A 14,546-nucleotide genomic window follows, 5' to 3' on the forward strand; every position below is an offset into this window, starting at 1 on the left:
AGTAACATGGACGAACGCGAGTTAATTAAGGAAAGCCAGTATGGATTTAAGGGAAAATCATATTTAACTAATATTTTGAAGAGGTAACAGAGAGGGTTGATGAGGACAATGCAGTTGATGTGGTGGACATGGAATTTCAAAAGGCATTTGATACAGTGCCACACGACAGACTTGTGAGCAAACTTGTAGCTCATGGAATAAAAGGGATGGTAGCAACATGGATACCGAATTGGCTGAGAGATAGGAAACAAATAGTGATGGTTAATCGATGTTTTCCAGGCTGGAGAAAGGTTTATAGTGGAGTTCCCCAGGGATCAGTGTTGGGACCCTTGCTTTTCCTGATGTATATTAATGACCTAGACCTTGGTGTACAGGGCACAACTTCAAAGTTTGCAGATACAAAACTTGGAAGCATTGTGAATTGTGAGGAGGATAGTGTAGAACTTCAAAAGGACAGACAAGTTGGTGGAATGGGCAGACAGGTGACAGATGAAGTTCAATGCAGAGAAATGTGAAGTGATTCATTTTGGTAGGAAGAACATGGAGACACCATATAGAATAAAGGGTACAATTCTAAAGGGAGTGCAGGAGCAGAGGGACCTGGGTGCATATGCGCATAAGTCATTAAAAGGTGGCAGGACAGATTGAGAAAGCGGTCAATAAAGCATAGTGTGTCCTGGGCTGTATTAATAAGGGCCTATAGAACAAGAGCAAGGAAGTTATGTTGAACTTGTACAAGACACTAGTTCGGCCTCAGCTGGAGTATTGCGTCCAGTTCTGGGCGCCGCACTTTAGGAAAGACACGAGGACATTGGAGAGAGTACAGAAAAGATTAATGAGAATGGTTCCAGGGATGAGGAACTTCAGTTATGAAGATAGATTGGAGAAGTTAGGACTGTTTTCCTTGGAAAAGGCTGAGAAATGATTTGATAGAGGTATTCAAAATTATGAGGGGTCTGCACAGAGTAGATGCAGAAAAACTGCTCCCACTCGTGAAAGGCTTGAGAACGAGGGGGCACAGATTTCAAGTATTTGGCAAGAGAAGCAAATGTGATATGAGGAAAAACTTTTTCATGCAGTGAGTGGTTAAGGTCTGGAATATGCTGCTTGAGAACGTAGTGGAGGCAGGTTCAATTGAAACATTCAAAAAGGAATTAGTTATATGAGATGAAAGAATGTGCACGGCTATGGGGAGAAGGCAGGGGAATGGAATGGAGGGAATTGCTCTTTTGGAGAACCAGTGCAGACACGATGGGCCAAATGGCCTCCTTCTGCACAATAACGATTCTGTGTATTCCTTTGCCTTGTTTGACCTCCCCAGTTGCATCACCTCACACCTCTCCAGGTTGAATTCCATTTGCTACTTTTCTGCTCACCTAACCAGCCCACTGATATCTTCCTGCAGTCTACAGCTATCCTCCTCACTATCAACCACAGCGCCAATTTTTGTGTCGTCTGCAAACTTCTTGATCACGCCCCCTACATTTACATCCAAATCGTTTTTATATACCACAAAAAGCAGGCGACATAGTACTGAACCTTCTAGTCGCAAAAACACCCATCAACAATTACCCTTTGTTTCCTGCCACTGAGCCAACTTGCTACATGTCCTGGATCCCATGGGCTTTTATTTTTTTTTTTAAAACCAGTCTGCCATGTGGGACCTTGTCAAAACCCTTGCTAAGATTAAATGTAGACCATATCAACTGCACTACCTTCACCAATCCTCCTTGTACTTATTCAAAAAATTCAATCAAATTATTCAGACAAGATCTTCCCTTAACAAATCTATGCTATCCTCGATTAATCCATGCCCTTCCAAGCAACAGTTTATCCTGTCTCTCAGAACTGATGGCAATAATTTGCCCACTACTGAGGTTAGACTGACTGGCCTGTAATTATTTGATCTAATCCCTTGCTCCCTTTTTAAACAAAGGTACAACATCCGCAGTCCTCCAATCTTCTGGCACCATAACTGTATCCAGCGTGGACTGGAAAATGGACAGACCCTCCGCTATTTCCTCCCTGGCGTCTTAACAACCTGGGGTACATTTCATTCTGCCCTGGTGAATTATCCACTTTCAAGGAGGCTACTCCCATTAATACCTCTTCTGTCCTCATGTTTAGCACATCCAATACTTCACACTCCTCCTCAACTACAATATCTGCATCGTCCCCCTCTTTTGTGAAGACAAATGCAAAGTAATCATTAAGAACCATACCAACATCTTCTGCCCCTACACATAGGTTACCTTTTTGGTCTTTCATGGGCCCTACTCTTTCCTTTGTTCTCCTCTTACTCAGTGTATTGATAAAACATCTTTCGGCTCACCTTGATTTGGCTTGCCAATATTCTTTCATTCCCTCTCTTTGCTTTCCTAATTTCTTTTTTGATTTCACCCCTCCACTTTCTATACTCCTTTCTGTTTTCTGTAGTATCGAGTTCTGAGTGTTGGACACAAGCTTTCCTTTTCTGCCTTATCTTACCCTGTAAGCTCAACATCCAGGGAACTCTAGATTTGTCTGTGCCACCCTTTTTCTTTGTGGGAACATGTTTACTCTGAACCCCATGAATCTCCCCTTTGTATGCTTCCCACTGCTCTGACACTGATTTACCTTCAAGTAGCTGTTTTTAAGTCCACTTTTACTAAGTTGAGGAGCAATTTAGTAAAATTGGCCATGCCCCCAATTGAAATCTAACTCCTGTTCTATCTTTGACCTTTTCAATAATTATGTTAAAACTGACTGAATTATGATCACTACCACCAAAATGCTCTCCCACTGCCACTCCATCAAAACAATTCCAGTTAATATTGGGGTAGTTAAAATCCCCTATTACTGCTCTACAGCTTTTGCGTTTCTCAGGGATTTGCCTACATATCTGCTCTTCTATCGCCCTCTGACTGTTTGGGGATCCATAGTATACTCCCAGCAGTGTAACTGCCCCTTTTTTGTTCCTTCGCTCTGTCCATATAGCCTCATTTGATGATCCTAACATATCATCCCTCCTCACAGCTGTAATTGTTTCTTTGACTAAAATTGCCACCCCCCACCCCAGTGTCTGAAAACCCTGTAACCAGGAGCATTGAGCCGCCATTCCAGTCCCTCCTTAAGCTATGTTTCTGTAATAGCTAGATCATACTGCCAAATTTCTATCTGTGCCCTCAGCTGATCGGCTTTATTTGCTATACTTCTTGCATTAACCCTCGAGTACTGCCAAACTTTTTTTAAAATTTTCTAACCTGTTTCCTCCGCCTTCCAGACTCATCCACTAATTTTTGCCTTACATTTTAATTTCAGATTTTGTCCCAATTGAGTCTACCCTCCAGTACCCATCCCCTGCCAAACTAGTTTAAACCCTCCCCAACAGCACTAGCAAAATCTTCCGCAAGGAACTCAGTCCCAGCTCTGTTCAGGTGCAGCCCGTCCTGCCTGTCCATCTCCCCAGAGCCGGTCCCAATGTCCCAAGAATCTAAAGCCTGCACCAACTTTCTAGCCGCACCATCATCTGCCTTATCTTCCTATTCCTGTACTCACTTGCACGTGGTACAGGGAGTAATCTGGAATTAGGAGATCTGTGGGTGGATAAGTTTCTTGTGCTTATAAAGGCTTAAGGAACATACGAATTGGGAGCACCAGTAGACCATTCAGCCCCTCCAGCCTGCTCCACCATTCAACAAGATCATGGCTGATCTGATTGTAACCTTGACTTCACATTCCTGCCTACCATTCACCCCCTTGCTCATCCAGGATCTATCTACCTCTGCCTTAAAAATATTCAAAGGCTCTGCTTTCACTGTCCTTTGAGGAAGAGTTTCAAAGACTCACGACCCGCAGAAAAAATTTCTCATCTGCCTTAAATGGGCGACCCCTTATTTTTAAATAAATAGTGAGCCCTAGTTCTAGATTCTCCCACAGAAGGGAAAACATTCTTTCCACATCCACCGTCAAGACCCCTCAGTTTCTTATGTTTCAATCAAGTCACCTCTTGCTCTCCTAAACTCCAGCCGATACAAGCCTATCCTGTCCAACCTTTCCTCATAAGAGGACACGCCCATTCCAGCTATTAGTCTAGTAAACCTTCTCTGAACTGCTTCCAACACTTTTACATCCCGCCTTAAATAAGGAGACCAAAACTGTACGCAGATGCGTGTACCTCCCCAAAGTCAAAAATGATATTGGCAACTTTTTTCCAATAACAAATCTCATTAAAACTGAGTTAGAGTTATTTACGACAGAGGTGGCGGCCATTCGGCCCATCGAATCCACACCAGCCCTCCATAGAGCTATGCAGTCAGTTGTTCTACTCTGCTACATTAAACCGTATCCACTTCCAAACAGCACAAAGATAGCATGTCTAATTCTTTGGGTTTAATTAGTGATTTTGCAACCTGTACTACTCTTAACTACATGCCAAATAGTATGTGAAGTGCTGGAAATTGTTTCAATATAAACCATATCTGACCATTCCCAACTTTTAAGAGTTAATATTTCCTGTAAATGTTTAAAAACGATAAGCACCCCTTCTCACATCTATTCAGCAAAAAAAGTTGAACAGCCCAAAATCTAACACTATACTTTAGAATTTGCCCAGATGTACACATGTTTCAATCCTTCTGGTCAGCTGATGATTTACATGTATGACAAAACACAAGTCTCAAACTGGAGGCTCTTGCATTCTTCATGCACACTGGTACTCCACATTTTATAAGCAACTGAAGCAGTTGACTGCCTGGTCAGTGCAACCCAGTCATTCCCAAATACATCAGAGTAGCCTTACTCTGGTTAGCGAAAGGATCAAGTGGTTAACTGACACTATTATGTTCTCTTACCCAACTTTAATACATAACATACACTTCCCCACACTACTACCCAAATCAACTTAATTCTTCAAAATTAAACTTCAGATTATGTTGGATGTATTTAATTCTATAAAAAAAAACTCAAGTCAGTCCCCGTGGAGCACCTGAAAAAAAGTTCTGTAGGCGCCCTTACAGTAGCCTAAGTAGCCTGTAGGAGGCACCAGAGGCATGCGGATTTGAAATGTTGCCCAGGATAAACATGAGAACGTTCACATTTCAAAGTTTTAACTATATGGTCATTAAGCGATCAGAATAGGTGCCTGTTGCTCAAAAATGATAATTATTTGTGCACAAGGACATGCTTCCAAAATGAAACATTTCAGGAAACAGCAACACATTCATCTTTCCATGTGATGCTTTACATTTGTCTGAAACCTATTTATATTTCTTCTAACAAAGGGGTACTTCTAAGCATTTGTGGGAGAAACTTTCAACACAAAATACCAAGCCAAATGTTTCAGAAAATCATACCTTATTAAAAAGTCATTCCAATTTTTAAGTTTACTTCCCCCATTCCTGATTTGACAAGATTGAGGTTCCCCAGCTTGGATACCTCCCAGTTGGCATCTAGGACCAAAAAGGATGCCGACTCGCTGATTGTTCAATTTCACTGATGACAGCTCGACAGCACCCTGAAAGTGGAACTCTGTGGCAGGTGGGAAAATACACCAAGGATTCTAATCTCTCCACAAGATGGGAATTTTAACAATTACTGCACCCTACTCAGACAGGGAGGGAGGAACTTGGTACTAAGAGCATTTCACTTGCATTTACCAAACTCCATTAACATTTATCATGATTCGATCTCAAAACAGCAACTTGACACCTTTCTCTCCCCACCCCATAGAAAAAATTCCCCCCTTTCCCCTCAAAAATAACATTACCTCCTTCCCCCATGCCTCCTCCACGTCAGACTTATACAGACTATTTGGACACAGGCAGTCTATTTTAACTTGCAATCAAAATACTAGTAAGACAGAGTTTTTTCAAATCTCTACCATGAAATTAACATGACTAACATTGATATTGCAAATATGCATTTTCCAAAAAAGGTGCAATTTCCCCTCGGCTACAGAATCATTGGTTTTCCACTTACAAGATATTAACACTTGAAAGTCATTTATCCTCTCTTCGTAGACCATTTTCAATTCCACGTCTTTCTCCATTTGAGACAGAAGGACATTAAATAACATCGAGCCAAAGCAGCTAATGACCAGGAGGCAATAAAGCAAATTTTCTCTTCCCTTGCATCACCCCCACAAACTGACCAGCTCTATACCATATGCTGCATACATTTGGTATGCTGAACAGCAGGGACAGATCAAGGTTTGACCATAACATTTGCCAAACTTACCATCCGAGTATTAGTAGTACTGGGATGATCACTGCCGACTACCCAATCAAAAGATTTGGTAACTAAAGTAAAGCTTCCAATTGAGATCTAATGAATGGAATTCTGACCCCTTAAACATATTTTAAAAATCCATTACCCCACCAACGCTTATAGCTTTCCCCCCTTAACGAAGCTTCCTGGCCTGGCTACGCCTTCCACCAACTGCCCAACTCAAACCATTGCGGCAGCTATGTAGCCTCGAACTGTAAATCACACCTTGGTCTCTTCCCCCTGCTCTTTGAGTATCTCATCTCGTTCCACCCTTCACACCCCTTATTTTAAATCCTTGCTCTGTACCGCTCATCCAAATAACACTCCAGATATTTCTCATATCTTCTCTGCTTTCTTCCCATCGCCTCGGTATTGAGTGATGACTCATTTTCAGTGATTTCAACCTCCATCTCAACTCTTCTTGTTCCGAGGTTACCAGCCTCCCTCCCCTCCCCCCACCCCCCCCCCCCCCCAAAACTCTCTCAAATTCTGCTTGCATATATGGCCATCCCCTCAATCTGGTCATCTCATGCACCCTCACTACCCTTATCATTATTATCGCTGATAAGGCAACCACTGGTCATTTCTTTGTATTGCTCTCTACACACATTCACCTCCCAAGCCCATTTCTTTCGGTGTTTGACCCTGGAAATAACTCCCCCTCAAGTCACTTACCTCTGTACTCTCAAATTCCCAACTATCTAGCCTTTAATTCATCATATCTCAGCAGCTGTTGATTTGCTAAATTACATGTGCTCCATCACCTTTGATGCCCTTGTCCCCTTGAGAACTATTCCTCTTTCCCACTTTCCCTAATTATTTCTCTGCCATACCCCTCATCTCCATTCTAAGCTCAAGGGATGGGCCTTGAACGCCTTTGGCAAACAACTGGCTTAATCATTCGCTGTTAGATCTGGCTCAACCACTTTAGGCATTTTTGGGCTTCACTTTTCAAAGATCATCCAGGAAGGCAAAGATAACACCCAACTTCTCCACCACTAAGTCTTCTTAAACCACCCTCACATTCAACAATAACTGATGAGCTCATTAACTTTTTCGTCAAAGATCAAGACCATCTGTTCAGCTGTCTCTGTTGCTTCCCTCCCTTTCCCAGCCCACTGGGCCAACTTTCTCCAAGGTTTCCCCCTTGCTACAACCTGAATTTGCATCTTTCTCTAGTTTCTCTCCCATCTCCCCTCTCTGAGTTCATCTCAACGAGATGATGAGACCCATGTTGCTCTCTAGACCCTATTCCCACTAAACTGACCACTCAACCTCCCTTCCTGGCTCCCACGTTAGCCAACATTATTAACAGGTCTCCCCTCAAGTACTGTCCCCCTCTCCTTCAAATCTGTTGTCAACCTCAAAAAAATCAACCGTTGATCCCTCTGCCCTTGCAAACTACCATCGCATCTCTAGCTTCCCTCTCCAAAGTCCTTGAACATCTTGTCACCCAAATCCATGCCCATCTTTCACCGCACTTCATGTCTCAATCCCTTCAATCACATTTCCACCTATTACAGTACCAAAATGTCTGTTAGCAAAGCCACAAACGACATCCTAGTTGATTGTGATAATGGTAAGCTATCCCTCCTCAACCTGTCTGCAACCTTTGCCATCGGTGATCACGAAATAATGCTTGAACACCTCTCCATCGTCCAACTGGGTGAGACTGCACTTGTCTGGTTTCATTATCATCCATCTTCTAGTAGCTAGAGAATCAGCGGCAACAGCTTCCCTTCTCCCTCCCACACGTTATATTTGGTGTCCTTTAAGGATCTACGCTTGGCCCCCTCCTTCTGGTCATCTACGAGTTTCCCCATGGCAACACTGTCTGAAATCATGGCGTCAGTTTCCATGCGTATGCTGACAATATCCAGCTCTACCCCTCCTGTTTCTAAATTGTCTGGTAGCCCAACATCCAGTATTGGATAAGCAGAAATTTCCTGGGAAGATATCACCTCTGGTCCCTGTCAAAAACTCTGTTCCACTGACACTGACTCCATCTCTCACCCTGGCAGCTGTCTGCAGCTGAACCAAATTGTTCGCAACCATGATGTTAAATCTGACACCGTGACAAGCTTCCCACCTTACACCCACACCATCACCAAGAGTGACTCATGCATGCCTTTGTAGCCTTAGACTTGATTACTCTTATCTGGTCTCCACATTAAACCTACTGCAAACCTGAAGTCATTCAAAACTCTGCTGCCTGTGTCTTAACTCACATCTACACTGGCATCTGGTCAAGTAATGCTTTCACTTTAAAATGCTCACTGTTGTTTGCAAATCCCTCCATGGCCTTGCCCCTCCCTATCTTTGCAATTTCCTTCATCCCTACCATCCGCCTCCAGATCATTGTGTTCCGCCAGTTCTGGCCTCGAGCATTCCCGAATTTAATCATTTCACCACTGGTGGCCATGTCATCAGCTACCTAGGCCCCAAGCTGTGGAATTCCCTCTCCATCTATCGTTATTTCTCTTTCCTCCTTTAAGACAGACCTTAAAACCTACCTCTTTTTGGTCAAATATTTCCTTGCGTGGTTCGGTGTCAAATGTTGTTCCCAACACCCCTGTAAAGGGCCTCGGGATGTTTTATTAAAGCTCCAAATAAATGCAAGTTGTTGCTTATTCATTGCAACTGAGTCTTATGCACAAACTTGTCATCTAAGGTATCTTTTCAAAAATATGATGGATTTCAGTGTCTTGGTACAAATATGTGGTACTGAAGTACACCTCATGGTGGATCCAGATTCAATCTCTAGACTGTGCTGACTTTACTGATCTCACCTAGGAGGGCTATGAGGTTATCACATTTGGTCTTGTGGTGCTCAGGTAAAATGGGTGTGGAGGAAAGGGTGGGGGGAAGAAAGCTCAGCCAAGGTTTTGGCTCTTGGTGTTATCAAGCTACCCTGCTGGAAACAAGCACAAAAAATGCGAAGAACAGGATCAGGCTCAAGTGTGAAGACCCTGCACAGTGGCGAAATCTGGTTTGCTCTTTCGACTAATAAGAATGATCAATAACGAGAGCTACTAGAGTGCTGTCAGGAACAAAACAGGTGGCTGGTGACATACAACAATTATCTTATGGCTGAAAGATTTGTGCAATTGTCTTGATCAGACAAGACTATATTCAGCAATAAAGCCTTTCACCCTATCCCTCTACAAATTTCAGTTATTTATTCCAGACTCACATAGCATTAAATTTTGGGAACAGATACAAAGTTATTGCCACTTCAAGAAACCCATTTCTTAGATAGATTTCATACTGCTTTAATTCAAGGTAGCTTTGATCCACACCACTTCGCTGCAAAACTAGATGTGTAGATGCTCCAATTTCATATATAAAAAAAGGCCAACTCAAGTCTTGGAAGCAAATCAAGGATGTAAGCCTTCTGAAGAAAAGCACTTCGACATAGTCCTTGTATATATAAAGATAATTTTGATAAAGTCTAATCAATTCAAAGCAAACTCAGAATTTAAATGGTGGAAGTGGGTATGGTAGCATACTGGTTATGTTACTGAACTAGTAATCCAGAGACATAGGTCACAACACACCATGGAAGCCAGGGAATGTATATTCAGTTAGGTAAATAAATCTGGGATAAAAATAGCTAGCATTAGTAATGGTGACCACGAAACTCATTAAAAAACCCATCTGGTTCACTAATGTCCTTCAGGGATCAAAACCTGCCATTCTTGTCCAGTCTGGGCAGCATGAGACTCCAGACCCACAGTACTGTAGATGACTCAACTGCCCTCTGAAATGGCCTACTAAGCCACTCAGCTGTATTCAAGAAAGCAACTCACCATCACCTTCATAAGAGTAATTAGGGATGGACATAAATGCTGGCCTTGTCAAAAACCTAGTCTTTATACATACCATATATGTTAGGTTTAGCAATATTAAAAAATAATTTAGATAAAACAATTCAAAACAAAACAGAATTTAAATGGTGGAAGAAGTGTCTTCCATCCTATTAAACTACCAGGATCAAGACAACTTGATATGCAATTGAACTAAAAGCAAACTCAATCACATTGCAAACTTGTACTTGTATGCCAAAAGTTGGAACTCCTGCTGAATAAAGATAATCACTGAAGGGTGCTCAAAGCCCCAAAAATTGGAACTCCTGTTGAATAAGGATAACCACTGAAGAAAGGATGCTCAAAGCCTGTTAAGACTAAAAAATCCCGGTTATCAATGTTTTGAGATCCTTAGAAAGTAGCTGTAATGCAACATCCAATTTTCATTTGTGTGCAAGCTCCATTAAAATATTACCTTTAGTGTGATACATAACAGCAGATTTCAAGTCAAATGACCCAAAGCTGTCTTTTCTGTCAAAGCCTCTGTGGTACCTTGGGTGTTCTTTGGCTGATGGCACCAAAGCATTGGTAGAAGAGGCTTGTTGTGGTGTTTCACTCCCAAAGTCCTTTGGGACAAAAACTATTGCACTTTGGCTTGTGGCAGCCATCTTTTGCAGTTCACCAACATGTGGTTCCATAGGCAAGGCTATGCCCTCAGCAGAAACACCAGCAGCCACTGGGGCAGTCTTCATGACACTGCTGAGAACCTGAGGGCTAGTCCGTTTGTCTAGTTCATAAGCCTTTGGAAACACAGGAATTTCAGATCCTGATGACAGCTGTTCAGCACCCTGTGAAACCAAAGTGGCAGCACATTCAGCTTGAAACATCACCTCCAGAGGTGGGTTGTCCACAGATCGTACAGTGGCTAGCTCAGGGCCAGCACTTGGCTCATTTATAAAAGATAACCCCCACTGGTTCTGGAAAATATCCCCCAAGTTTTGTTGAGTTGTCTGTGATGGCAGCTCCACCTGCGTCGTGCTAGGAAGCACTGATTGCATATTTGAAGGATAGACAAAGAGACCCTGCTTTCTTTGTTCCACAGCCACTGGGTCTGTGCCATCAGGGGACACGGAAGTTTCACTCCCAGATGAGGCAGGCACTACAGTATTAGCAGCAGTAACTGTCTGGATTCCTGAAACACCAATATGCCCATCAGTCACTCCTGAAGCCAAACCATTGGAAAAGCTAGATGAGGTGACAGCTTTCACAGCAGACATGGGAACCTGTGACAAACGACCTGAAGCTTGTGCCTGAGTGTCCACAGCCTGTGACTGATTTGAGGGCGATTTGTTGAGGTTCTCTTTAACTTTACTTGCATAACTAATCTTGGGAACAATTTTTGCACTACTGTTGTCCACTGGGAAGACTGGAGGTGGTTTAAAGAGTGTCCAAGAGTCTTCCTTTGAAGTTACAGATGCTGCCTTTGATTTAGGTCGGTCTTCATACTTTTTAGCACTACTAGGTTTTCCATCAGAGTTTTTTCGCTGGGTTTCACCAGCTCCCACCTTCCCACGAGCTCCGGCTGGACTAGCTGCTGTAAGTTCATATCTACCACTAGGCTTAGCGTTTTCCAGACGATTTGTCTTGTGTTCAGGTACCTCAAGTTTGGCATTCTCAAGATCCGATTTTGGGGTTAGAGGATTCCCCTCGTGCTGCATGATTTTGTCTTGAAACAAATTTAAGTTCTCAACACCTTTGTCACTATTCCTCCTGCCTTTACGTTTCTTCGGGGTGGTGTAACCACTCTCAGATCCACTACCATCATTGTCAGCTGAATTCTTGACAGAAAATCCATTGGTAATGTACCCAGAGCTGCTAGTTATGACACCATTGAGAAATGACAATGCCTCCTTTTTCTCAATTGATCTGCTGTCCCTAGATTTATTCTCAAAGGCTTTGTCATTCTTTTTGTCCATACTATTCTTTTGATTATAATTCTTTGTTTTATTCCCCACCCTGTTATGTGAGATGGTTTTTGTCATGTGCCTGGGGTTGAAGTTAGTGTCTAAAAATTGCTTCCTGCCGTTAGCTGCGCTGGAAGAAATCAAATTTAATTCTTCAGTTTCCTGGCTTGCTGCAAATTCAACCTCGTCTTCTGATCCAGCATCACCATTTAATTCTTCAAAACCTAAAGAAAAAGAGACAAAAGGTTAAATCTTAATCACAATTTTAAAATAAAAGCTTAGTTGTTGGGACTGCAAGATTCTCTACCGTATCATGCAGACTGCGCAACAAATTGCATTCAAATATATGGACACACAGGCTAACCTGACAACAGCATTTCTGCAGTGCCCATGACAGCGGAGACAACGGCATTTTGGTAATGTCACTGAACTAGTAATCCAGAGGCTACTGTCCCGGGGGCACTGGTTCAAATCCCATGGTGGAATTTAGACAAGTAATAAATTAAAATCTGGAATTGAAAACTGGTCTCTAATGGGGGTCACAAAACTATCAATTGTTATAAAAAAAACCCATCTGGCTCACAAATGTCCTTTAGGGAAGGAAATCTGCTATCCTTACCTGATCTGGCCTACATGTGACTCCAGTCCCTGATTCTTAACTGCCCTCTGAAATGGCCTAGCAAGGCACTCAGTTGCCAAGGCAATGAGAGATGGGCAACAGATGCTGGTCTTGACAGTGAGGCCCACAACCGATGAAAGAATTTTTAAAAATTAATCTACTACTTCATTTTCTTCAGCACACAAAGGAAGTCCTATTCTGATTCAAAATACTATGCTTGTATATTCTATAGATTATGCATTTGAAAATGTTGGTTTCAACAGTTCCATTTATATTTCTAAAATTTCAGTTCTTAAAACTATCAAGAATATCCTTCAATTTATAAGATGACACTGCATGAAGGACTGACTTGAAGACAGAAGTTAGAGTGAACATGCATCAGAAACGGTAGTTTCTACAACCAAGAATGATTCATGAATCTTAGCCAGCCAATGTGATCCAAACTGTTAGATTGCAGGCCCCCTGCGACCCCCAAATTATAACTATATTCCACTTAGCAACACAAAGAATTCACGGAACTCGTAGCTGTCAATCTCTCCCCTCACCCCAGACACGTGTTGGTAATGGTCTAGTTGCTTTTAAATGCTCAATACATTATATAAAGTTTGTTTTTTTGCAGTTACTGCAACTTCCAGCAAGAATTGGGATCTCATCTTGATAAAGGAAAGATTCCCAAGCTACTACAAAGAGGGCAAGTCAATCAGCCATAGCATTGCTTACTGAAGACCAAAGAGGGCTAATCTGGAGAATTAACAGTAGAATGGGCAAAACAGGATTTAGGATGCAAGCAGTGAGAAGATCCAATACATAGCAAGGAAAACCACGTACAACGGTTGCCTGAGGAACAAAGAGCTGGATGGAGGCGGCAGGGAGGGGGGAAGGAAGAGGAGGAAAAAAAATATTCAGCAAATGGCAAGCACCATGATTATGTTTAACACTAATGAACCAGTGGGAAGGAGGGGGGGGGTGCCAGAGTTTCAATGTAATTAAAAAAAAATACTGGTTCACAGCTCAATACCAGGGAAAGCCAAACAATTGAAAATTGTCGCCCAAAACAGCAAGTGTCAGAAAGCACTGGTCGGGGTGGGGGGGGGGCGAAGAGGAAAATAGAAGAGAAAGTATTTTACAGCACAGATTGGCAGAGTAGTAGAGAGAAGTGGAGGAGGGTGCGATGGGGTGGGGTAAATAGCACTGGAAAACCAAAGATGATTAAATAGCTTGTGCATGCCTGTCCTGTCACCTGTGAAGCTAACTGCACAACTTTGATTAGATTAGAGATACAGCACTGAAACAGGCCCTTCGGCCCACCGAGTCTGTGCCGAACATCAACCACCCATCCATACTAATCCCATATTCCTACCAAACATCCCCACCTGTCCCCATATTTCCCTACCACCTACCTATACTAGTGACAATTTATAATGGCCAATTTACATATCAACCTGCAAGTCTTTTGGCTTGTGGGAGGAAACCGGAGCACCCGGAGAAAACCCACGCAGACACAGGGAGAACTTGCAAACTCCACACAGGCAGTACCCGGAATCGAACCCGGGTCCCTGGAGCTGTGAGGCTACGGTGCTAACCACTGCACCGCCCTTTGCTACCTGTTGCTGTTTCCTTTTCCTTCATCTTCTACAGCTGCTCTTCTCCTGCCTCCACATTTTCCAGGCCAATTGCCTGTTTCTCGACTACCTCAAAAGGCTCCCGCTTGCTCCCTTTTTCTTTGTTGACTCATACTAATAAACAGCATTAAGCAATACCTCTCTGCTCCAGTTCCAGCCTCCCCTTTTCTATCTTTTCCTCGTATCCACAGTGCTTCCACTTATCCTTCAGCTGACATCTTCCATCCACCCAAACCATCATTTTGTTACCCGAGTGTACCAAACTACTCCACTAATTTATTAGGGCGGC

The 14,546-nt window shown here is 42.7% G+C and overlaps 1 protein-coding gene across 1 annotated transcript in view; it reads right to left on the minus strand.

Annotated features, from left to right (window-relative positions):
- Positions 1-14,546, minus strand: part of nufip2 (nuclear FMR1 interacting protein 2) — a 61,709-nt gene that overhangs the window by 32,451 nt on the left and 14,712 nt on the right. Inside the window, exon 2 of the mRNA XM_068010468.1 lies at positions 10,528-12,240. Coding sequence (XP_067866569.1) covers positions 10,528-12,240 — 1,713 coding nt within the window. The remainder of the gene's footprint in view (positions 1-10,527; positions 12,241-14,546) is intronic.

Source organism: Heterodontus francisci, chromosome 30 (genome assembly GCF_036365525.1).
Source record: "Heterodontus francisci isolate sHetFra1 chromosome 30, sHetFra1.hap1, whole genome shotgun sequence".
NCBI classification, from domain to species: Eukaryota; Metazoa; Chordata; class Chondrichthyes; order Heterodontiformes; family Heterodontidae; genus Heterodontus; species Heterodontus francisci.